The following is a 26793-nucleotide window of genomic DNA, read 5'->3' on the forward strand; positions in this document are numbered from 1 at the left end:
GACGTGTCTCTGTGAAGCAGACCATGCACAAAAGCAAACAAGGAAATAAATAAATGCCCAATGGCCCAGCCCTAAATTTATGTAGGTTTTTGATTATATAAGATGAAGCTGCTCTTTGAGGCCAGTAAGTTTTAGGTTTGGTATGTAAGGTGTTATGTGTTGTGTACAGTATCTGATGCTCCATTGGAAATGATGCCATCGATAGTAATTCATGTCACATGAAGGGAAGGTTTACACTGGTTATATTGTTGTTTACTGGAAACCGTAGAAAACCCTAATACTTATAGTCTCTGATTCTGTTTTGTGATGTTCACCTAGTTATAAGGGTACTGGAGTCTGAATTCTCTTTTTGGTTTCATACCTTCAGCGAACCTGTGTTCATTTCAAAGACATTGGAATTTAGATCTCCACAAGATCTAGACTGTAAACAGTGGACATTTATGAACAATACCACTGTACATTTAATGGGGGGAGTGGGGAAGATTGCCCTGTATGCAAAACTTAGAAAGGAGAATTGGTAAATCAAGGACTCACTTCTGTAGCCTTTTCCATTAATTTTTCATGAATCATTCATTTCTTCTGCATAGATCATTTTACAAAGAAACAAAATTGATATGCTGAGATGCAGTGTACTGTATATCTATATCAGTGCTGTAATCTCCTGAAGGGCCATCTTTAAGAAATATCGGGGTGGATCCAACCATCCTCTAAGTAGTCTTCGTCCAACTTAAGTGGCTCTTCCTCCAGTGGCATTGCTGCTTAAGTTGGAGGAGGGCTCTTTAGACGGGAGAAAGACCTCAAATTTCAGCCAAAAGAAAAGGTGGGGTATAAATATGTTAATAAATAAATAAAGGAATATACTTTGCTCAGAGGAGTGGTAGCATAGGGATAGGATCCGCCCCAGTGGAAGGATTAGTTGGTGTTATTTTATTATATTTCTCTTCTCTGTCTAGTTCTTCTCACCACCACCAACCTTCTCATTTCTATCTACTTCTTAGTTCATTTCCCCCACCATTATTACCCTTTCAGGCTTAAGTATAATAGCAGACCTTCTATACAGTTGATATTCTGCTTCATCAATATTGTTTACCCCTGTGGTCCTTGTAGCTCTGACTCTTCTTGAAGGCGAGCTTGGGATAACGCATAAAGAGACATAAAGAAGCAAATACTCTCCTTAGCCAACGACCAAGTTGTAGAGTAATCTTGGTTTAAATTTGTTTATTCATAGTTATGAATAGCTTATTGGTACTGCTTTAGAGACTAGAATAAATGCTTCTTGAGCAAAAGTAAAATTTTTCAGTGAGATTTCAACTAATTGCTACACGATTAGATTTCGGGGGGGGGGGGGACCACTTAATGTGCAGAGGTTCCTGAACGATTTCAAGGACACTAATAGGATTATCCTAGACAGAGTTATGCCCTTCTAAGGCCCCGGTCACACGAGAGGTTTTGGGCCGGGAGAGGGACAGATCGGGGGCGAAGCAAATGGGCGCGATCCCACCGCAACATCTGGGAAGCGGCGCGCCCCCTTCCCCGATCCGGCCCTTCCGCCCAAAACGCCGCGGCAAAAATAAACCACCTACCGAGGTGGTTCTTCTGGCAAGTCCGCATCAAGGCCGGCCGTGGGATCGCCGGTGCGTCCTTCCGCCGGCGCATCCCCGGCTCCTGGCCGAACTGCGCATGCTCAGACGTGCGCAGTTCGGCAGCCTCCCTCTCCCGACCGTGGCTTCCTCCCCGGCATCTGATCGTGCTGGGGAGCAACGGCGCTGCGGCGTCTCTATTTTGGTGCGGCTCTGATTATCCGCACTTTGCCCGGGTTTTTTTCTGCCGTGTGGCAGGGACCTAAGTCCATCAAAGTCAATGGGTTTAGTAGGGAGTAACTCTGCTCACAGCTGCACTGTAATGGCACAACCCCATGCCGTGAGACTCCAGTCTAAGCTCTTTGATTTCAGTGATTTAAGACGGTGAATAATTCTGCACAGGGACTGCACTGTAGAGCAGTTTCCTATTTAAATACTGGACTTTATCTGCATGTACTCTTTTCCTTAATTTTGAATGAAAAGAATGTTGATGTGATTTCAGTGTTCAAACAAAGGCACGTTGTTTCACTTTGAACAGTCACTCGCCCGGAGGTGAAACAGTGGAATAAGTGTGAAGGTGCGATGAATGCAGATGTTGCATGCACCCTGGTCTTCACGATGCCCAGAATTCTCTCTTAGCTAAAAGAATGGCAGATAACCTTTAGACTGGTGCTGCTCCATGACCAGAGAAGGAATAGAGAATTAAGTTGTACTAGACATAGATGTAAATCGAAACATATTCCCTTTTTTCTTTTCTTTTATTCTTCCCTCCCCTTTTTTCTTTCTTAATTCCATTTTTTGTGTATATACCTTTTTTATTTACTGTATGTATGTTTAAAACTCAATAAAAAATTTAAAAAGGGATTCCCTTCTACAGAAGCGAGGGGTGATTCACATGTTGTGTAGTGGGTTAGCCGCATGGAAGAATTGCTGAGGCACGCATGATACACTGCACACTTTACTAGTACACAACACGCACACCCACCAACGGCCGACCCGCCGTTTATATACAGTCTGGGGAACCTCCCATTGGCCCATTCAAACCTCCCGCCAATGTCCCATTGGTTCCCGTAGAGGCAGGGTGCAGGAGCCTGGTCCCCATTGTTCTCCGGACTCAAACTCCGCTGTATCGCGGGCGCCCAGTGGCGGTCCGTGGACACAACAACCACACATACAGCATTTGCAGCTTTATACACTGCAGAGTGCGGAGATGCACATGGGTAGGTGCACAGGGATATAGGGATCCACCTTTAAGAAGGTCCAGTTTACCCCGGGTCTCTTATTCCCTGTACGACTGTAGACAGGCGTTTCTTATTCACTGCTGTTTATCGCGGCAAATGCTAACCAATACCCTTCGCCGTGTGAAGTATCAAGTGACACCTAGAAGGGGGTTTGCCTAGTTGTTTGATATTGCTGCTGGAACTCTTGCATTTTAATTTACCTTCTTGTGCAAGACTCGGGGGGGGGCGCTTATGGAGCATGCTGCACTATCCTTTGTACACACATTGCTGCCTGGGGGAAGACAGGTACCACTGACAGAGGCTCAAACCCCCAGATCCAAAATGACCAGCTTCTGCGGTAATCTTACGGAATTCATGTGCAGCTTTAAAGGCGGTGGCATCGTGAGAAAGTAAGAATTGGCTTGCTGGACCATTTCACTTCTTCATCTTACTTAATGAGCCGATTTCTCCTGCAATGTGAAACAATTAATAATAGTCATCATTAATAATATTAGTTCATAATCCAACAAGGGTAATCCGCTGTGGCTAAAATAACAGTTTTGTGGCACCTTAAAAGCTAACAAATTTATTATTAGTAACTATTAATTTTGTTCGTAGCTATTAATAATGTTGGCATCTGGAAGGGTTCCACAGACAGATGACCTGGATTTCTGTCGCTGTTGTTGTTGTTTTGTTTTTGTGTGTGTGTGTGTTTTAATGTGCATATTGACTATAGGGATCAATCCTCAAGGAATGGAATAATGAAAAACTGAGGTCTGTTTTGAGCTTTAAGCGGAATACTGACAGCCATTGCAAAGTAGGGTGTGATTATGTGTGGCATTTTAGAAAGTCAGGTTTGTGTTAGGGTAGCTGATTCAGAGCAAACAAACAGCAATGTTTATGAAGAGACAGCAAGGGGTTTATTTGTGTTTCTGGGGTTGCGAGAGCCCTTTGGCATCGCTGGTGGGCTAAAGCGGTGATCTTCAAACCATGTGGGCAAGTGGTGGGCTTCACAGCTACCAGAATCTTGTCAACTTCTTCCTGGGAGAGCCGATTGAAGTGATCCAACATCGGACCAGAAGATGGACAAGGGGCTTCCAGTTCCATTATTGTATCAAATGTGGTTGGGAGATCCTGGCAGAGCGACAAGACTATCTGCAAAAAAAGCTTCCAAATGCCTCACAGCCAGTAGCCAATTCCTTAACATTTGGTTTGCCTTGAGGCAATGAATTCAGAGACTGAGGCCCTGTTCATACGAGCCATTTTGGGCTGGGAGTGGGCCGGATTGGAAGCGCGGCAAACAGGAGCGATCCGACGCCAACATATGCCTGGTGTTGCGCTCCCGTCTCCCGCAGGCAGTGGTGCAGTCAGGCACGCACCGACACTGGAAACCCTTGGTGTGGGTTTTCTAGAGCTCAGACGGTCCTGTGGCCTGAGCTGGTGTCTGTGATCACTGCTGCCTTGTTTTTGTGTGTGTCCCCCACCCCACCCCACCCCAGCAGTTGTGAACTCAGAGATGGTCGCCGAGGTGCCAGGGGCACCATCAGTTCACAAAAACCTTTAGTCACAGAGTTGTTTCTTGCGCACACAATTGTGTAGAGAAATCTGGCCACGGATCCTGGCACTGAGAAGCGGAATTAATTTAATCTTAACCTCGAACCGCAGCCATATCGTTGCGGCTTAATATCGAATATCTTTGTGCTTTAAATGGGCGCTTCGAGTGCTAAACCTAATTTTGTTTGCCTCCCTGGGTTTTTTTTGTCTATAACACGTGGTTTTGACCTTGTGATAATGTACGGCTTTTAAAGACGCACCTTGTCTTATTAACTTTAATCAGTACCCCTGTTGAGCATGCACCCGTGTCTACCAGCTGCGCCTCTCTGGCCGCATCGCCTGCTTCAGCCCATCAGCCTGCTGTTGCTGCCGCCGCCGCTCACAGCACCGCCCTTCCGACGAACTTCCCTCCGGCTGCTCCCATCTCTTCCTCTTGCCAAAGGTAATACTGTGTGCTCCTTTGCATCATCCATTTGCTTTCATGTGTGTAACAGGATGGGAAAAGACAGTCGAGAGCGGGCAAAAGATGGCTGCAAATGAAACACATCATATTTATATTTATTTATTGTTTCAACTTGATATACCGCCCTAACCCCCGTAGGGGTCTCTGGGCGGTTTACATTTTTGGGTGCTAGTCACATATTTGAACCTAACTACGGCCACATCAATTCAATGCAAGGGGCTGCCTACCGGCACCCTGGTGGAGGCTTGGTGTCATTCTTTTTTCGGCTCGGCTCCCTTTTTCCCAGCTGAGATGTTCTGGTGCTTTTAGGCAGACAGGCGAATGGTTTACCGGCGGCGTCCTCCTCGGCCCGACTGTGTCCTTCTGGCTCCGCGCGCCTCTGGATGACGTCACCGGAGGACATTAGAAAAAGGGAATTATGGAGGCCTGTTCTAGGTCCTGAATTTCAGATAGCCAGGAACAACAAAACAACTGTGAGCTGAAATACCTGCAAGTATAAATGTACAAAAAGAGACTTCAATAAAGTGAAAAGAAACATATAATTAGCAATATCAGTAACAAATATTACATATGGGAATGATGCTTAATAACAATATATAATCACTGTTACACAGAGTCTCATGTATCTTACCAACATGTTTAGAAGCTATATTGTTATAAAGCATTGCTGTATTTTATACTTTTACAATTTTGTACTTCTATAGTTCTTTGTTCCTGAGGAAGGACCAGGAAACACTATAAACTACCTAGGAAAAGTGTTGGATATCTTCTCTGGACTTGACTGTTTCCCTTCATGGATTGTGTGGATTCTTCATTCCCATATGTAATATTTGTTACTGATATTGCTAATTATATGTTTCTTTTCACTTTATTGAAGTCTCTTTTTGTACATTTATACTTGCGGGTATTTCAGCTCACAGTTGTTTTGTTGTTCCTGGCTATATTAGACTGTGTGCTGTATTGTGTGTTGCCTGAATTTCAGATAGACATTTCAGTGGAGGAGGAAAACTTAGTTTAGATACCATCTATCAAAACCAAGGAGAATCGGTTTGCTTTAAAAAAAGAAAAATCTCTGCCCTCGACCTCAGCAAACAGTCTGGGGTTCCTGATAACTGGAGACTCCCTTAAATTAAGTGGGGGCACTCCTGATCAGCAGTTTGGAAGCGGGGACCCTTGTAAGAGGGTTCGTTTCGTTAACAAATATCTCTGTCCCTTAAATGCTTTCCTCTGGAGCCGCTGTACTTGAAGCAATTACCACTGGTGCAATCCTAAACAGAGTTACACTCTTCTAAGCACATTTTCAGTGGAACAGAAGGGTGTAAGTCTGTTTAGGACTGCACTGCTGGTAGCATAATGACGAGTGTGTCGGAGTAGGACCTGGGATCCGAATTCAAATCCCCACTCTCGCAGGAGCTCACTGGGTGACCGTAGACAACACACACACACAGAGACTTTTTGCATAACCTACCTCACAGGGTTGCTGTGAAGATGCAACAGGCAAGGAGGAACCATCTGTGCTGTGCTGAGCATCTTAGAGAAAGAGCGGTATGCTAATGTACTAACTGGACAGACATCTGGCGATAGTTCCAGCAGTGAATTCAGAAGCACCTAATGGACATGGCAAGGACTGTGAGCGCACGGATGCCCCAGGGCCTTGCCCAAAAAAAATCTACGCTGAAGTGAACAGACCAGTGCTTCTTATGCTTCTGATATAAGGGATTTCTAGATTAAAACTGGAGGGATACATCAGGTATGAGTTCCATATTATGAACTGGAGTAAATTGTCGGAGGATGTGCAGGCATCCTCCTTACAACTGTAGACAGCCTGGATGTAGGACTGCCAGGTGTGTGTGTGTGTGTGTGTGTGTGTGTGTCCCCCTGGTGGATCACACAGCCTCATCTGATGGAATGGAAGCCCCCCCCTATTGTGTGGAATCTCTGGGGAGGCAGTGCAGTGACCGCCTTCTGTCTCCAGGCCTTCTAAAGAGACAGGCATCGTTTCCAAAGGAAGATCTGCCAGCACTGCTTGCATCTGTATCCTCTACAAGCACCTTTTCAGATCCAGATGGAAAAGAAGCTGTTGCCCTAGTGGCCTTGCTGCATGCCCGGAGGCCATGCGATGTCTTGGATAATTGTCCTGCCTTGCAAATCTCACACATGACATCTACCATGAGGCTTTGGTGGGCCAAGACATTTTACATTTCCCCGGGTGTAGGAATATGGCTCCTTCCCCCTGTCAAACCACCATTTTCTGAGCTCTCTGGGTTTCCGCATCAGCGTGATGTCAGAGGATTCACCCCAGAGCAAATTTAACATTTAGCATCCTGGCTGAGCATCCCTATGTGTCTCCTCGTGCAAACACAGTTCCAAAGCAGTGCTTCTTCTGAGAATATCAAATGCTAATAATAAAAATCCTGACCCTGAGGATTGACTAGTCGTGTGAGCTAAAAAAACTTTCTTCCCAGGCTTTCTTGGATTCCTGCTTTGAGTACAGCAGGTAAGTGTTAACATTAATGAAATGTTTGCCTCTGGAAAGTGGACATTCTTCTCATATACTTAAATCATACATATACAGTAAACAAACAAACACGGTACACGTTTTGATTTGGAAGCGTTGTGTGATGCACTTGCCAGTTCGCCCATCCAAAGTTCTGACGAATTTTCTTTTGCAGTTTAAAAAAAACAAAAAAACCCCACCAACAACTTTTGTCTTTTTTTAGCCCCAGACGGAATCCTTCCACTTCCATCACCCACCAGGCTAAGAGGAGGTACAGAGTGCTTCTTCATGCTCACAGTTCACAGGCTCCTTCCCATTTGCTACGTGATGATTAGTAAAGCATTAACCTAAATAACATTGTCACTGGTTTTTCTTCTTCTGTTCTGACAACTAATAGTTTTCAGGCTTGTTTGTCGTTTGGATTAGCTGTTCCCTCGCACAGGTGTAACTCTGGTTGTTTTTGATCCTTTTGAGCCCTTCTTTGAAACCATCATCGATTCCCGAGCGCTCTTCTTCCCCACCCTGTTTTCTTTTTTACAGAAAAAAAAATGACAACTGATCCCCTTCCACGACTGACCCAGCTTTGCTAAAATCTTCATTTACAAAGTGCTTTCCCCCCTTCTTCCAGGAGCCTTCATCCTTATACATCCTAATCTGCATTCTTTCTTTTAAACTGCCTTGCTGGATGTTATCCATTTTGTTATCTGAACTGTGGTACTGGAGGGTTTTGTTTCTGTGCAGTTTGGACTTCCTCCCCTATCCCTTTTGGGATTTTCTTAAGTAAATTTTAATTCCCTATCGGAGTCAGCTGAGGTCTGTTGTAACTGACCCATATTTATACCCAAGATCAAAGGGTCTCCTTATTAATTGGATTGCAGTTAAACTTTGACACTTAGAACTTTAAATTGTCTTTTAGGAAATTGGTTTCCCTTCCTTGGTCTCATGTAACAAGAGTTCACATTCCATAAGGTCAATACAGAGTCATTGTTTACTCCTGGTGTTTCCCAATCATGGGAAATAAACTGTGCTTTGATGTTATCAGAGAGATGAAAGCTATGGATTGGAGTCTGCCAATTTCCTAAATGGTCACATAATTTATTGCCTAGGAAATTGGGGTATTGGCAAGTCTCGCATCTGTGATTTTCCTGGGAATAGAATGCGTTACATCCTTGCGTGTGTGACCAAGAAAGAGATCCTCCTGGGAAGAAAAGGCTTGCAAAAGAATAATGGGCTTTGATTCAAACAGGCCTAGCAAGGGCAGAGACAAATATGTATACTATTTTGGTTCATTTTAAACCCAAAACCTTCTATATTTCTAATATTTCTTACCACAATCCCCCATTTTTGGGTTTAAAAGGACCCAAACAACATTGGCTACAAGAAGCCATTAGATAGCAGCTGTGGAGTTAGAGACTATTTGGATTCCAAAGGAAAATGGAGAAGGAATACATTTAGCTGCACAAGAAATAGCGCGAAAACATACCAAGATTACAAAACCACCTAACAATGCTTCATCATTTAGATTAGCTAAGTATCCCTCCGAGTAATCTTGCTTATACACATCTGAAAAAAAATGTTTACAACAAAATGAAACCCACAAATAAATGAAAATGGTTAGAAAAAAGGTTCAAAGTCGTCTGCTGTAAAAGCAATAGAGTCAGTACTAGAAGTCTCTAATGGGGTGAATGGAGAAAGTTCAACTGGAGAATCTTGGTCCATTAAACTCAAACTCACTACAGTCACTCTTACTATCACTAGAGTTCTGTGTCGGCTGGTGGCTTGCCGCAGGGCTCTTTTTGTAGCAGGGACTCGTTTGCATATTAGGCGACACACCCCTAATGTAGCCAATCCTCCAAGAGCTTACAGAGCTCTTCTTGCAGGGGCTACTCTAAGCTCTTGGAGGATTGGCTACAATAGGGGTGTGTCGCTTAATATGCAAAGGAGTTCCTGCTACAAAAAGAGCCCGTAGCATAGTATTTTAAGGGGAAAATGTGCTAGCCAACTAATACTTTGATTTGCTAATTAAAGTATTTGTAGCCAGTCTTTCCCTCCCTAACAGGGCCCAAGTCATCTCACCATGATAACAACACAACCAATATTACATTGAAACAGCAAAACCAATTTTTAAAAAACCCATAAAAACTGAATCAACAGTTGGCTCTTCCACATCCTCATTTTTTGTTGCTTTGGGGGGGGGAGGTTCCTTTTCTGCACATGTTTCGCTCCCTCTAGGCTCAGGGGTCGATTCAGTATTACATCACTGTGTGTCTGGCATATTTCTCTGCACTTTTAAGAGGTGTAGTAGTCAAGAGTGCGCAGACTCTAATCTGGAGAACCAGGTTTGATTCCCCACTCCTCCACATGAAGTCTTCTGGTAGATCTTTGGGCTAGAACTCTTTCAGCCCCACCTATTCTGTACTGTTTTAATGTTTTAACTTGGGCATTTTTGCCCCCTGTGAGCTGCCCTGAGCCTTCGGGGAGGGCGGGGTATAAATTCAAAAATAAATAACTAAATACCTCACAAGGTGACCGTTGTGCGGAGGAGTAGGGAATGTGATTGTAAGTGGCTTTGAGACTCCTTGGGGGTAGAGAAAGGCAAGGGTATTAAAAACTACTCTTCTTCTTCATCTAATATAGAATCAGCCTTGAGAGGGAGGGGAACATATGCGGAAAAGAAAAAAGAAAGAAACAAAGCAATAGGGACACCCAAGTGCCGAAAATGAGAATAGGAACTCTCAGTCTGGGGCAAGTGATGCTCTATATTCTTGGTGCCTGAGGGAGGGGGGCAACATTGGGGGGCTTCTAGTGTCCTGGCCCCACTGCTGGACCTCCTGATGGCACCTGGTATTTTCAAAAAAATCTGGAGACACACGACTAGAACAGATAAACAAATATGAAGCCAGCAGTTGTGATAGTCTGACCCGCAATCAACAGTCATAAGACTTATAAGAATTGCTGTACATGTATTGTGCTCTGAAGCATGACAATATGATACACAACTTAATAGAATTTATAAACCAAGGTACAACGTCGTCTCTGGATTATTTACCAACGTTTCAAAAAATGAATCTTCTTCAGGAAATATTATAGAGGTGCCAAAGTTCTCATTTTCATAAAAGTTAGACAACAAGTCTTAAGCATATCACGATTCAGATAGGACGCTGATCTCAATTAACACGCAGTGTTTTTTTTTCAGGATCCAGAAAAAAAAACACTGCGTGTTAATTGAGATCAGCGTCCTATCTGAATTGTGATATGCTTAAGACGACGTTGTGCCTTGGTTTATAAATTCTATGAAGTTGTGTATCATATTGTCATGCTTCAGAGCACAATACGTGTACAGCAATTCTTATAAGTCTTATGACTGTTGATTGCGGGTCAGACTATCATGACGGCTGGCTTCATATTTGTTTACCTGGTATTTTCAGCCATTGTGCAACAGAGTGTTGGACTGGATGGGCCTTTGGCCTGATCCAGCATTGGCTTCTCTGATGTTCTTATGCAGAAGAGCCCAGTAACAAATAAAGACAGATGAGACAGTAAACAGGTACGCCCAACAGAGCAGTCCATGCAAACACATAAAAGCACGGGGCTGTATTCTTTCTGTCATGTACAGGAGGCACCTGGAGTTTTCCCACATTCCTCTTCATTGCTACTGGGCTTTCTGACCCTGGGAAGACTGTTCCTGGGATCATCATGGGATCTGTGTGGAGGATCAGCCGTGAGGGTCAACAGACCGCAGCGAGGAGGGGCAGGGGGATGGAATCGGCCCCTCCCAGTGTTCCCTCTAAGCTGAGTTGGCTCGCAGCTTTTTAGCCTCCGGCTCACACATGTTTTGTCTCTGCTCTGGAAGGAAGGCTCCAGAGCAGACTAGTTTATGCAGCTGCTCTCAACTTAAATGCCAGTCGCTCACAAAGTAGAATTTCTGCTCACAGGACTCCACGGCTTAGAGGGAGCATTGGTCCCTCCCCTGAGTTGAGCTGTGCCGGCAGAAGAGGGAGGAGGAACGTTTTCTACACCAGTTGGCACTCCTCGTTTCAGCCCACCACCCAACCCACGTGGCTATTCCTCTGCACAGATCCTGTGACCCCAGAAATGATCTTCTGGGGGGCTTTGAAGGAGTTTCAGCAGTGGAGAAGAATGCAAGGAAACATCATCCTTTGCACACAGAGGTTTGCTACGGCTCAGTAGCTGGAAGCCCTCCCCAAAGCCCAAAATAGGCATTTATTTTTATGGCCGTGGCCTCAAACATGACTGGATTCCATGTTTCATACTGCCTATTGTACATTCAGAATGATTCCAGTTCTTTTAGAAGACATTTGTCACTAGAATGGACTCGGCAAACTGACAGCAGCAGAGTTACACCCTTCTAAGCCCCATTGACTTGAATGGACTTTGAAAGGGTACAAGTGTTGGCCTGTGAGACTTGGGGGAGGGAATTCCCTTCCCCCCCACTTTCTATCCAGGCCCAGCACGGCTTCTGAGCGGCACTTCTGCCTGGCCCAGCACAGTTCTCGGGTTGCATCACTACCGCTGGTCCGAGCATGGCTCCCAGGCACCTCCACTGCCACCACTGGGGCCAGCACGGCTCCCAGACTAGGGTTGCCAGTAGGGTTCCCTCTAAGCTGAGTTAGTGTGAGCTAGCTCACAGTTTTTTAGCCTCCAGCTCACAGTCTTTTGTCTTAGCTCAGGAAGGAGGGCTCCAGAGCAAACTAATTGATGCAGCAGCCAAATCGCTCGCTCACAACTTTGATGCCAGTAGCTCACAAAGTAGAATTTTCACTCACAAGACTCCACAGCTTAGAGGGAACATTGGTTGCCAGCCTACCTGTTGCCAGCAGGGGGCTCCAGCCTGCTGTCCTGGAGTCTTTGGCGTGCACGCAAAGCATGTATCCACCACTATGATGTCACCCACAGGTGACATCATTGCGCCGGGCACATCGGCACAGGTGGGGCTGCTCGGGGTGGGGCTCCCCAACCGGCCAGCTGAGTGGCGGCAGATTCAGGGCCCCAAAAACGGGTAAACCCCCGCCCCGATTGTAGATTTGAATCAATCTGGGTGGATTTGCACTTGCAAGTGCCACGTGTTGAGTTGGTTCTGTACATGCAGATGTCACGCACAGACTCGGAACCGATAGCCTATTTCACAGTACTGTTCTACATTGGGTGTCAATATCGTTTAGGATTATTTATTTAGAAAGTGATTCTGACCACTCTTCAGAGGCCAGCTCAAGCCAGCTTGCAAAAATTAAGAAAACCCATCAAAACATAACATCATACAAATTGACAAACCATTAAAAACCCAACCAATAAAAACCTAGAGCATAAAAAACCCAGAGTATTCACTCAGGGCTTCTTCACATTCTCAGTTCATTGCTTGTGTGTCCTTATTGGGTTTTCCTCCTCCCCCCCCCTGCACGTTTTGCTCCCTCTAGTCCAGGGGTGTCAAGCTCATTTGTTATGAGGGCCAGATCTGACATAAATGAGACCTTGTTGGGCCGAACCATGTGTGTCATAAAATGTAATGCCAGGTAGCGGAGATATAAACTTTATAAAGGACACAAACAGAAAGTTTTTTCCCCATTAAAATAAAAACATGCTTAAAACATTAGCACTCTTGCAATATTTTGTTTAGTTAACAGTGTCTGATAACTGACACCTCTTGCTCTGAATTACTGCATCAAAATGTCTGTGCTGTTGCAGTCTTGAGTATGCTGTTCAGGTGTGTATCTGTAAGCTGCAAACCTACGATGATGCAGCAGCAGCAGAACTGGAAGGAGAAGCAGAAGACAGCCAGTTCCACTGCGGGCCTGATAAGAAGCTCTCCGGGGGCCTGATCCGCCCCCCGGGCTGCATGTTTGACACCCCTGCTCTAGTGGTTGATGTGATATTACGTTGCTGTATGTCAGGCATAAAAACCTGCAGTTTAAATCTGCAGGGAGATATGCTCGACATACAGCAATGTAATACCGAATTGACCACTAGGGGGAGCAAAACATATGCAGAAAAGAAAATGTTTTAAGAAACCAAAAGCAATAGACACAGGCAATGAAAATGAGAATGTGGAAGAGCCCTCAGTCCACTCAATTTACAGACCCCTTGGCTGGAAATCATCACGGATAAACAGTGTGTGCCATGTGTTGAGGAACTCAAGACAAGCCCTTAGGCTAGGATTTTGTGCCCTTTCCACTTGTGGTAGGCACTGCTGCCTGAGAAAGAGGGGGGGGGGGGATTTTTGCTGATTCCTCCTTCTCAGTCTAGCCTCCTCACTTTGACCCCATGATTTCCTGGGGGTTCCCTGACAAACAGAACACAATTTTGGGGCAACTAGAAGACTGTGTTCCGCTTGCCTTGCGTAGGATCCAAGCTTTCGTTCCTAAAATGTTTTCAAATGCCAGCCTATCATTTCGAAACTGTGTCCTGAGTGCATACACGTTTCTATAGACTTCCTGCCTGCCTTGTTACCAGTTCATGATGGTCTAAGATGCTCTGGGAATGCTTTATAGATTTTCGAGCGCTGGACCTCACGGGCTGCTTTTAAACGTCACAGGGTCATCTTTGTCTCTGTAAACAAAGAATCGCCCTGAGTTATTTAAACAGGGCCTTTATGTATTCACTCAGTCGTAAAGCTACATGCTAAGAAAGAACGTGGAATACTTGACTATCGACTAGTTAGTTCGGGTTTCCTTCTGATGCTGACTGTTTGAAAATTAACATCTTTACTCTTGATCGGGGATGATCAAGGGGTAACCATAGCATTGAATCCAGCCCAGCAATTGGTTCCATACACCCTCCCGATCAGGGCTCTTTTTGTAGAAAAAGCCCAGCAGGAACTCATTAGCATAATATGCCACACCCAACACCAGAAACTCATTAGCATAATAGGCCACACCCTGACACCACAGCTCATTAGCATATTAGGCCGCAGCCCCCTGTTGCCAGAAGTGTGGTCATCCAGCCACACCCACCTTTTGCTTCTTATTCTGTTTACCTTGTTTGTTGTCAAAACCCAGGGCCTTTTTTTGTAGCAGGGACTCCTTTGCATGTTAGGCCACACACCCCTAATGTAGCCAATCCTAATGAGTTTCTGCTGTTGGGTGTGGCCTGTTATGCTAATGAGTTCCTCCTGGGCGTGGCCAACTCGGGAGCCAGCCGGAACGCCGTTCCTGTGCGTTCCTGCCCAAAAATAGCCCTGCTCCTGATCATCCCATAGAGAGCACAGGCAGGAAGGAGCAATTGCTGGTGTCACCCAGCCCCAAGACATCAACAGGGCGCTCCTTCGGACCTGCAGGGTGTCCCTCCCAGTGCAAAAGGAGAGGATTCTTCACGGGGAACATCATTCTTTTCCTTATGGAGGAAGCCAGCTAATTTACGGAGTGGGGAAGAGGCAGGATGTAGTTGCTGGAGGCGTCCGCGCATTCATGCTGCCACCAGGAAATCAACCGCTGCTCTAGATCATTTCCCTTCTTTAATGGATTTGCCTTCTCCCACTGATGAGAGTTCGGTTGAAATGAGTTTTCGTAAACTTTCTTGTAACTTTGGCTGCTGTAGATTTTCCGGGCTGTATGGCCGTGGTCTTGGCATTGTAGGACCTGACGTTTCGCCAGTAGCTGTGACTGGCGTCCTCAGAGGTATAACAGAGAAAGATAGAGTACTCTCTGTGTCAGAGAATACTCTGTCTTTCTGTGTTCTACCTCGGAGGATGCCACTGGCGAAGCGTCAGGTCCTACAGTGCCAAGACCACAGCCATACAACCCGGAAAATCTACAGCAGCGAATGAATTCTGGCCATGAAAGCCTTCGACAATCTCTTGTAACTGTTGTAAGTCGCTGTCTTCCCCCCCGTATGCCAGATGTGATTTTCCTCCCGTTGATATCATTGACCAAGCTGTGAACAGTCACCAAGCAAATGAACCCTTGTTCGTGTTTCTGGGATCTCACTTTCTGCCTGGAAAGATGGGGGGGTGGGGAGGTGTTCGGCTTTCCTGTGCCAAAGAATACTCTGATCTTCGGTAATTCGGTGCCTCATAGATTGCCAACTGCAACCATAACAGTCCTCTTTCTCCTTTATTAAGCTCTTTGGTATGTAAACCAGCCTTTAAAACGTAAGTACCTAGAAGAACGCATGTGGGCCGGATTTTGCTTTTTCCCGTGGAGCTTTCGGATGGTATCCCCGTTACGATCGGCAGAAGCCCCCACCCGTTCTTCTGCTGTTTTTGTTCACCTGCTGCTGTTGTGTGTGGTTTGCTCATCGCTCTGCTTTGGTTTTAGAGGTCCAGGCCAGTCTTACACCTCCGCGCCAGCTTCCCACGGCCCAGCTCCCTACCCAGGCCACAGCGACGCTCCAGCTCCCGCTCCGAAACCCAGGATGGTCACCACCGCCAGCATAAGGCCTTCTGTCTATCAGCCAGGTAAGAGGACTACAGGCTCCGAGAGACTGCCCTTGGCCACGCCCAGGAGCAGAGACAAAAATATATATATGTCTAAATGGAGTACAAAGCCAAATCCACATGTTGTTGTATATGACAATGTTGTCGTTGTTTAATTTTAATAATAATAATAATCATCATCATCATCATCATCTTTCAATTTATTGATTGTTCAATCCTTGCAGAGCTGCCGGCTCTGAGCGATTTACAGTTACTCATGTATTCACACGGGACTAACAATTATAGGGGTGACAACATATATCTTTTTAAATCACACACATTTCGCAGTCGACGGGAAGTTTGATCAGCTGTAAGCTTCAGACGTGTTCCAGCAGCATTCTCACTCCGCGTTGCTTGATGTTGTCAGCATTTTCACAGTCACAGCGCACCACTGCCACCGTCTGGCCGGAATGGCCCATTGCAGGCTTTTTTGATGCTGAGTAGATCTCTCTCGGCTTTTGATCTTACGCGCGGACCTTCCGTTCGCCGGCTAACACCTCCCCCATGGGGGGTTTAGTGTGCCCACCCTCTCTAAGGAGTGGTACCCATTTCATCTACTCTCCGAAGCTTTCGAACCGCTGGGTGGACAGCGAGCTGGGGACAAGGCTGGTAGCTCACACCAGCGCGGGGCTCGAACTGGCAGCAGTCCTGTTCAGCTCAGATGTTTAACCAGAGGATAAATCCCCTGTGCCACCGCTCCCCTCCTGTCCGTGCAGGAAACTCCAAAAGGCGAATGATTACCTTTGGTGCAACATCCAGTGACCTGGGCTTGCCCAGTCTCATCCGATCTAAGGAATTAAACAGGGGCAACTCCGGTTAAGACTCGGATGGGAGACCACCAGGGAAGTCCAGGGTCATCACGACCAGTGTTCCCTCTAAGCGGAGTGAGTGCGAGCCAGCTCACAGTTCTTTAACCCCCGGGTCACACATTTTGGTCTTCGCTCCGGAAGGGAGGGCTCCGGAGCAAACTCATTTATGTAGTAGTGGAATCGCTCGCTCGCTCACAGGCTTTAATGCCAGGAGCTCACAAAGTAGGATTTTTGCTCACAGGGCTCCACAGCTTAGAGGGAGCACCGGTTACGACGCAGAGGCAAGCGGTGGGAAGCCTCCTCTGCCTTTTGCCGTGAAAGCCCTGCAGGGCAGCGATGATGAGTCGCTGTGCCTTGATGGCACTCGCTACCACCAGTATTCAATGATATGTGTATCCTTCCTTACAGCCTTGTTTGGCTGCATGCACGTGTTTCAAAACTGCCTGCTTCCCCTTATCCCAATGGGAGCTGCGGTGGCTCAAGTGGTTGAGAGGCTGAACTGCAGGCTGTGGAAGGTCGGTAGTTCAGCAGTTCGAGACCCGAGTGTGCCGCATGACGGAGTGAGCTCCCATCTTTAGTTCCAGCTCCTGCCAACCTAGCAGTTTGAAAGCAAGAAATTGCAAGTAGATAAATAGGTACCGCTCCAGTGGGAAGGTAACAGCGTTCCGTGCGCCTTGGCGTTTAGTCATGCCGGCCACAGGACCATGGAAATGTCTTTGGACAGCGCTGGCTCTTCGGCTTGGAAACGATGAGCACCGCAACCCTAGAGTCGGATTCGACTGGCTTTCGAGCAAGGGAGACCTTTACCTTTACCTTTTTACTGCTTAGCTAGAGTTGCCAACCCTCGGTAGGGAAATACCTGGAGATTTGGGGGGGGTGAAGCTTGGGAAGGGTGGGCTTTGGGGAGGGTCAGGACCCCAGTAGGGCATAATGCCATTCAGCAAAACTTCCAAAGCAACCATTGTCTCCAGGGGAACTTATCTCTGTCGTCTGGAGACCACTGATAATTCCATGAAACCTCCAGCCACTCCCTGGAGGTTGGGAACCTTTGTGCTTCACTGTGAACAAAAAAACCTAGGGGCTCTTGTTCTGCCTGAGGGTCCAAGTGAGTGGAAAATGTCACAACTGCTCTCTGGTAAAGCTTTTTGGGCAGTGTTTGCCTCTAGAAACAGAACACGTGTACATGACAAATGGGTGTTTGAAAAACGCAGGTCTTAGGTATACCAGTTTGAACCAGGTATGAACCAGTTTGGTGTAGTGGTTAATTGCGGGGACTCTAATCTGGGAGAACCGGGTTTGATTCCCCACTCCTCCCCCTCCTTGGGCAAGCCATATTTCTGCCAGAGCTGTTTTCTCAAGGACAGTTCTGGAAAGAGCTCTCTCGGCCCCACCTACCTCACAGGGTGTCTGTTGTGGGGAGGGGAAGGGAAAGGAGTCTGTAAGTTGCTCTGAGACTCTGAGTGAAGGGTGGGGTACTCCTCCTCCTCCTCCTCCTCCTCCTCCTCTTCTTCTTCTAATGGAATCGTGCTGCAGTATGTAAATAGCATTCTCGAGGCAAATGGGGACGGGCCACTGAAATTGCCACTTTTTATTTTCACTGGTCAGAAGGCTGGGATCGACTGCCGCTTCCTCCATTTGTTTATTTGCATCTCTCTCCCGTATTTCTTCCACCATAGGGATAGTTTTGGGGTGGGGGGTGGGCCGCCATGTCGGTCTAGAGCAGAAGAGCTCGGTTCAAGTCCAGGAGCACCTTAAAAAGTAAAGGTCTCCCTTGCTCGAAAGCCAGTCGAGTCCGACTCTAGGGTTGCGGTGCTCATCTCCGTTTCCAAGCCGAAGAGCCAGCGCTGTCCGAAGACGTTTCCGTGGTCATGTGGCCGGCATGACTAAACACCAAGGCGCACAGAACGCTGTTCCCTTCCCACCGAAGCGGTACCTATTTATCTACTTGCAATTTCTTGCTTTCGAGCTGCTAGGTTGGCAGGAGCTGGAACGAGAGACGGGAGCTCACCCCGTCATGCGGCACCCGGGTCTCGAACTGCTGAACTACCGACCTTCCATAGCCTGCAATTCAGCGTCTTAATCACTTGAGCCACCGCAGCTCCTTAGGAGCACTTTAGAGTCTAACAAGATCCCCAGGGTGCGCGTGAGCCCCCCAGGCTGGTTGCCCTGCTGTGATCCCGCTGCATTTTAAAGGGTGCTGTTGTGTTGGGTGAAAAGGTGTTTAATGGAGGTACGCCCCGGGGAGCGTCTGGCTTCCCTTCCGCCTGATTCTCAAAATCCAGAAGGCCAGCACTTAAACCTGTGCACTATTCTCTGCTGCCGATATTTGCGAGCAGCTTGTGCCAGCATGCATTCGAGACCTTTCAGTGCCTGCCAGTTTGGGCATGGGTTTAAAAAGCAAGGTCTCTCTCATGGACCTTCCCCATCTATAAGATTCCCTGCAGCCCTCTCCTAATTGTGCCCGCCCCATCCTGTTACGAAGATGTTTCCGATCGTTGCCAGGGTTGTACCAAATGTCAGCGAGAAACTATACAGTGTTCGTAAACTGCTTCGAATCTTTCCGTTTGAAGAGGGGAAGAGAGCCTTCTTTTGTGTGCGATTTTGGAACAAGATTCTGTTCTTCCCCTCCAGAAATTAATTCAATGTCTTGGGCTGGAGATTCTCATTGACGTCACTAGGTGGCAGGAACGTACTTAGTTCTTTCTTCCAGGTTCTCAAAGCCTGAGAAGCAGTCTGTCCCCCAGGAAGCATGCAGGCAATTCACAAGGTGCAGTCCTGGGAAGGGACTGTACCACCTCAAAGCACAAGAGGGTTCTTCACCCAGTTGCATATCGCCTGGCTCACACATGCAGCCAAACAAGAGAGAGAAGAGATTGGATTTATACCCCGCCCTTCACTCGGAGTCTCAGAGCGGCTTACAAACTCCTTTCCCTTCCCTTCCCCACAGCAGACACCCTGTGAGGTGGGTGGGGCTGAGAGAGCTCTCTCGAGAACTGCCCTTGAGAGAACAGCTCTGAGAGAGCTTATGACTGACCCAAGGTCACACCAGCAGCTGCATGTGGAGGAGTGGGGAATCTAACCCAGTTCTCCCAGATTAGAGTCCGTGCTTCTAACCACTACACCAAACTGGCTCTCCCACAAGGTGGGAGAATCTTGAGACAGTAGAGTGGACTGTACCACTGATGCTCCCAGCATTCGGGGGGGGGGATCTCCCTTGCGGCTAATGCAACTGGGAATGAGCTGGGATAGAAACTTTCCCACTGATGTGCTAAGGGTCTTTTTTAACTCACAGGAATTTTTTTTTAAGAAGCTGGAGTGTATTAAAAAAAAAGGGGTATCCCCAGTTATACCTGCGGCGGCTCAGAAGTTGAGCTGCAGACCAGAAGGTTGGTAGTTCAGCAGTTCGAGACCCGAGTGTGCCGTGTGACGGAGTGAGCTCCCGTCTCTGGCCCCAGCTCCTGCCAACTGAGCAGTTCGAAAGCAAGAAACTGCAAGTAGATAAATAGGTACCGCTTCGGTGGGAAGGTAACAGCGTTTCGTGCGCCTCAGCATTTACACATGCCAGCCACATGACCACAGAAACGTCTTCGGACAGCTCTGGCTCTTCGGCTTGGAAACGGAGGTGAGCACCACCCCCTAGAGTCGGATTCGACTGGCTCTCAAGCAAGGGAAACCTTTGCCTTTTAGTTATAGCCTTAAGTGGGACCACCCACTCTAACATCCCATTCTGTTGCATATGTAGGGTTGCCATAAGTCGGAAGTGACTTGGGGGCGCTTAACACACACACACACAATTAACACACACACACACACACAGAGGCTAAGCATGCTTCTCACAAAGAAAGAGAACCTGACATTGGAACCGATTTCAAACAAATGATTCCTCTACACATGCTCGAAGAGGGGCATGGGAACTGGTGCTCAAAGCAAGAAATAAGACCTGCTGAGCCAAGGTGAAATGGGCGCAGCCCAGTAGGACCTTCTCCAAGAGTGCCATCCAGGAATGTTCCTGATGCCCGTTCTGATGTAGCCAAGCACTGGGCCCTTGGAATACCGGGAAAACGAAGGCATTTTGTCACGGTCCATACCGATGCCATTCTCAAGACAGAAAAAAATTAACCAGGAACCAAGAGTACATAGTATCGCATTCCACAGTGTGGGATTTTCTTGAAGAACGTTATAAATTTGAGGGGGTTGGGGAATACAGTTCTGGACACCGGGGACGGGATTCCTGCCTCAAACAAATGCTGATCCTGGAAGCCCTCTTTCAAGAGCAGAGTAGCCTGGTCAAGATATCTCTCCTCAGTGAAACAGGAAATAAGAAGAGCCCAACTGAATCATACCAGTGGTCCAGCTGATCCAGCAGCCTCTGTTCCACAGTAGCCCCCTGGAAGGTATACAGCGGAGACGTAGAGGTCAAAGCCTCCCCCCTGTGGCTGCTCCCCACGAGGGATATACTTAGGGGTCATTTCCTGCGGGAGCGCACAGGAGTGGAGCTCCAGCAGTAAGGAGCCCAGGGGGCGGGCACATGCAACAAGCCCCACCCCCTGCTCCCAGCAGCCCTCAGTCAGAGCAAGAAGCAGCCAGGTAAGTTGCAGAGCCCCCCCCTCGGCCCACCTTCAGGTCCAAGCTCTCCCTCCTCTGTGAGGGCAGATCTGCGTGTTCCCCCCCACATAGCTAGCAATCCAAAACTGTCCAGTGGCACTGTCATGCCTGCCCCCGACCCGGCACCTGGGAGCTCTGAAACTGAGGACTCTGTGCCTTTAACACCATCGGAGGCACGGGAGTCTTTGTCAAACCTAAGTGCTGGAAAGGATGAGCACCAGCCTCCAGAACAACCTGCACCTGAAACCGATCAGGCAGTGCCTGGCCCCAGCAGCACGCCACCCAATTCTCCACCACCTGTCGACCGGTTGAGGGATTGGAGACGCCGGGACTTGGCAACCAGATGCAAAGAGGCACGCTTGTGCGTTTGGAGATCAATAAGCCCAGAGTTCTAGCAGTATCAAGGACTTTGCGAGGCAGTGCTAATGAGGCACTAATGAGTTAACAACCCAGTGAGCTATTTGAATAGGTCGCTGACTGCTGGCAAATCGTGCTGGCAAACTCGTCCTTCATACCAGAAGCTCTGCACCTCTGACTCTGTTCCTGGTATCCGGCTCCTGACTGACTTCCTAGTTTCTGACTCCAGACCACGTTTTGACGACCCCCTGGCTCTTGATCTTCGGCTCTGCACCCTGACTTCGACGCTTGCCTACCTGGACTCTGACTCTCGGTAACGCTCTGACTACGGCTTGGTTTTGTGTGTTGGGACTTTTGCTCTGATTGTTTTGCTCTCTCTCTGGCTTGACACTTGGACTGGACTGTGAACTCCCCCTCTCTGCCTTGCCCCACTGGACCTGTCGTGACAAAGACCAAGTTTTGTTCAGGTACAAGCGCTCCCTCCTCTGTGAGGGCAGATCTGCACGTCCCCCCGCCCAATAGCTAGCAATCCAAAACAGTCCAGTGGGGCCTGAGCGGTGGGTGTTGCCTTCTGACACACTTCCAGTGATGTCAGGGGGTGTGGCATATGCAAATAAGTTATGCTAATGTTATGCTAATGAGCTCCTGCACCTTTTTTCCTACGAAATGAACCCTGGATATACTGCCCCTGAACGTGGAGCTTCCACTTTGTCATTGTGGCTGATTACCAGTGACCCTCCATGAAGTTGTCTGATCTCCCACTGTAAACCATCTAAACTAGGGATCAAGATGAAGGGACCTGTTTCTCCAGCTGTAGCCGTCTCCTCTCTCCAGCAAACAGGGGTGCCTGTTAGGGAGGACAGGAGGTGGGCCGTACCCTGCTTCCCCGTTTTTCAGACTGCCTGCGGATTATTCCTCAGGAGTACCTGTAACTTCTACCTATTACGAGGCTTAAAAGTAATCACAGAAATGCTTTTCTTACTCAAAATATGAATGTCTCCAAGAGGAGCTCTTTGACCCCCAACATCAAAGCTTCCCTCCCCACTAAAAACTCTTTGTCATCTCATCGTGTCTCCTTCCTGCCAATAAAACCTGCCGTAGGTTGCAGTCACACGCGCGAGATAACGCGCGGGGGAAGCGAGGCTATTTACCCCGGAGGAAATTTGCCGTTTGAGGGTTCAATAAATGACACAACACAGCAGATCTGTACAAGCTCTCTGACAAAGCTCAGCTCTCTCTCTGTCCCAAGCTGTTCTGTGTCTCTCTGTACCTCTGATCTGATCCCCCGAACTGGAAGTCAGCAGTGCTTTATTAGAAACAAACAGGCTCACACACGGTACAGTGAAAACGTTACAATAGAAGCCTCTAACTAATATCACAGTATGTTCTTAACAGAATGTTCTTTACGCTGAAGCTCTCCTATCTTGCCCAAATGTAGCCAAGTTCATTTTCTCAGCAGACTCATGCAGACTCAGCACACTCTGTGCACTGCTTGCCGATCCCCCGGTGAGAACTTGAAGTCGTCCTGGGCATGCCTCACGGGAGTTGTTCATATTCTCACAGAAATTGACCCGCAGTTGCGCGATCACACAGTTCTTTGAAGCTGTGGGCATAGCCTGCCACTGCGTGATCAGATGCAACCGCGGGTGAGTCGGATTTTGTGGGGGGTTTTGCCGTTTTCGATTCGCTTAAACGGAGGATCGATGAATCACATCTCCTCCTACGGCAGTATGCGATGATGTGCATACTGAGAAGGGGGGGAAAACAACAGTGTGGAGCCGGGATGGCCTGATCAGATCATCCGAACGCCATGAGAGCGCGCTGGAGCAATCACACACAGGGGCAGGGGTCATTTCGTAGAAAAGGAGGTGCAGGAGCTCATTAGCATAACTTATTTGCATATATCACACCCCCTGACATCATTGGAAGTGTGTCAGAAGGCACCACTGGACTGTTTTGGATTGCTAGCTATGGGGGGGGGGAGAAGGTGTAGATCTGTCCTCGCAGAGGAGGGAGAGCTTGTACCTGAATAAAGCTTGGTCTTAAAGGTGCCACTGGACTGTTTTGGGCCGGGGGAGGGGGCTCTGCAGCTTACCTGGCTGCTTCTTGCTCTGACTGAGGGCTGCTGGGAGCAGGGGGTGGGGCTTGTTGCATGGGCCCGCCCCCTGGGCTCTTTACTGCCAGAGCTCCGCTCCTGTGCGCTCCTGCAGGAAATGACCCCTGCACAGGGGAAAGTCTGTTTGTGGCCCGTAGCAATCCGTTTGCTACTGGACTTTCCCCAGTGTCTTTTTACTCCGCTTCTGCGGCGGAGCAAAACGGGTTGCCGACGGGTGCGGGACGCTGGGCAGCTGTTTGTGTCTGATCGTGCCCCTTAAATCTACCCAGCATTCGTGCCTATGGCACGGCTAATTGTGCGTGTGATCGTGCCCATAGTGTCCCTATCCAGTAACACAGTGTGGCAAGCCAGTGTGGTATTGTAGTCAGCAGTGCTCCCTCTAAGCTGAGTGAGTGTGAGCTAGCTCACAATTTTTTAGCTTCCGGCTCACACATCTTTGCCTTCGCTCAGGAAGGGATGGCTCAAGAGCAAACTGATTTACGCAGCAGCCAAATCGCTCGCTCACGACTTTAATGCCAGCAGCTCCCAAAGCAGAATTTTTGCTCACAGGACTCCGCAGCATAGAGGGAGCAACATGCTGACATCGCTCTCCATGTACCCGGAAGTGACATCAGTGTGCTGCTGCGGGGTGCTGGGGACTTTGTGGCATTGGGTAGAACCAGGGCTATTTTGGGGCAGGAACGCACAGGAACGGACTTCCGGCTGGCTCCTGAGTTGGCGCCGCCCAGCAGGACTTCATTAGCATAACAGGCCACACCCAACAGCATTGGAATTGGCTACATTAGGGGTGTGTGGCCTAACATGCAAAGGTGTTCCGGCTGCAAAAAACCCTCTGGGTTTTGACAACAAACAAGGTAAACAGAATAAGAAGCAAAAGGTGGGTGTGGCTGGATGACCACACTTCTGGTAACCAGAGGTCATTTCGGGGGGGATCGCGGGGGATCGCAGTTCCCCCGGGTGAGGTACGGGGGCGGGGCACATGACGAAGCCCCGCCCCCTGCTTCCGGCCGCCCCGCCTCCGGCCCTCATTCAGCCAAGAGGAGGCAGGAGAAGAGGGAGGGTAAGTTGCTTCCTCCCTGCCTCTCCCCACCCCTGCCTACCTGGGGCCAGGGAGGGCCTTTGTGGGGCTTCCTTGCACTCCTGCCGGCCTTGCAGGTCCACCACCGGGCCCCTCATGGGGCTCGGGAGTGGAGCTGGAAGGCCGGCAGCGGCCGGGACTGTTGGGGGCGGGGTGTGTAGCCTTATGACACACTTCCGGTGATGTCGGGGTGTGTGGCCTTATGACACACTTCCGGTGATGTCAGGGGGTGTGGCATATGCTAATGAGTTATGCTAATGAGTTCCCCTAGCTCTTTTTCTACAAAATAGCCTAATATGCTAATGAGCTGTACTATCAGGGGTGTGGCGTAATATGTTAATGAGTTTCTGCTGTTGGGTATGGCTCATTATGCTAATGAGTTCCTGCTGGGCTTTTTCTACAAAAAAAGCCCTGGGTAGAACTCTATGATTCAGCTGGTACACACAGGAAGTGATGTCAGCGCATCACGGGCAAAGGCCCCCACCACCCAGTCAGCCCCTCTCTGCTAGTTGCCGAGGAGACCTGGCAACCCTATCTCTGCCCGAGGCCTTGGAGACTCACCGCCAGTCAGACTAGGAAGGACCAATAGTCTGTCTCGATGTAAGGCAGCCCTGTACAGTCTGAGCCGCCGAGAACTAATCCGGTCCTTTGCAGGCTCATTTGGAAAGAAGCAAGCCCGGAACCCTGGAAAGGGGGGGGGGGAGAATCCCAACAACTCAAGAAATCAAGAAATCAGCTTGCTTAATTACAGAGCGCCAGAGGTGGGAGGCTTTTGAACTTGACAGAGATGAAATATGGCCCTCTCATCCTGACTTAATAAATGCCGTAAGACAGAAATAGCAGCACCTGAGCGCTTAAGGCCAGTGTTCCCTCTAAGCTGAGTGAGTGTGAGCTAGCTCACAGTTTTTTCACCTCCGGCTCACACATTTTTGTCTCAGCTCAGGAAGGAGGGCTCCAGAGCAAACTGATTGATGCAGCAGCCAAATTGCTCGCTCACAACTTTAATGCCAGGAGCTCACAAAGTATAATTTTTGCTCACAAGACTCCACAGCTTAGAGGGAACATTGCTTAAGGCCATTGGGATGGGGACCGGCCTCCATACAGAGATCTTTAAATTCTGTTTACTGATTCTGAAGGACAGGAGTCTGGGGGGAAAGTAGGGGGTGCCTGCTTGTAAAGCGGTGATATCATGGGTGCAGCTGTTTAGGGGGGGGGGGGAGAGAAGGAAAGAATTAGTAAGTGAAGGTTTTGTTTTCACCACAGCAAAGAAGGAAGTACAGAGACTAGTACAAGGAATCTCCAAGGTGTCCATGAGGCATCGTCGGTCCTCAAGAAGGCATCGAAAACATGCACAGTAGGGTTGGGGCCAATGTTCCCTCTAAGCTGAGTGAGTGTGAGCTAGCTCACATTTTTTTTAGCCTCCGGCTCACAATTTTTTGTCTTAGCTCAGCCAGGATGGCTCTAGAGCAGACTAACTTATGCAGCAGCCAAATCGTTTGCTCACAACTTTAATGCCAGTGGCTCACAGAGTAGAATTTTTGCTCACAAGACTCCACAGCTTAGAGGGAACATTGGTTGGGGCGGCATTAAACTCATCATCTGCACACCCCTACCATCATCAAAAACAGCATACCCCTGAACACCAGGCACTGAGGGCAGCGGAAGAAGGTTGTTGCTTCCGTGCCCTGCTTGTGATCTTCCTAGAGACATTTTGGCTGGGCAGCATTGCGAGCGGGATGCCAGGTTAGGGCTACAATCCTAGTAACGTTTACCTGAAAGAAAGTTCCATTGCACACAGTGGGATTTACTTCTGCGTAGACCTGCCTAAGGCCGTCAAGATTTTGCCACAGTTCAGTTTGCCAGCTCTGGTTTGGGAAATCCCTGGTGATTTGGAGGTGGCGCTTGCAGAGGATGGGATTTCGGGAGGGGAGGGAGCTTGGTGGGGATGTGATGTCACTCTAGGACTTCTGCTTCTCCTTGACTCTATGTATACTACAGAGTCTGCCTCCTGAAGCTGCTGTTTCCTCCAGGGGAACTGACCTCTGTAACCTGGAGATTGCTAGTAATTTGGGAAAATTCCAGGCCC

At 48.3% G+C, this 26793-nt stretch overlaps 1 protein-coding gene across 1 annotated transcript in view; it reads left to right on the forward strand.

Moving 5' to 3' along the window:
- Nucleotides 1–26793, forward strand: part of LDB3 (LIM domain binding 3) — a gene marked incomplete at its 5' end in the record, with an annotated part of 167514 nt that overhangs the window by 107528 nt on the left and 33193 nt on the right. The window contains 2 exons of the mRNA XM_015425655.1: nt 7538–7585; nt 15585–15724. Coding sequence (XP_015281141.1) covers nt 7538–7585; nt 15585–15724 — 188 coding nt within the window. The remainder of the gene's footprint in view (nt 1–7537; nt 7586–15584; nt 15725–26793) is intronic.

Source organism: Gekko japonicus, unplaced genomic scaffold (genome assembly GCF_001447785.1).
Source record: "Gekko japonicus isolate JY-2015 unplaced genomic scaffold, Gekko_japonicus_V1.1 scaffold1137, whole genome shotgun sequence".
NCBI lineage: Eukaryota > Metazoa > Chordata > Lepidosauria > Squamata > Gekkonidae > Gekko > Gekko japonicus.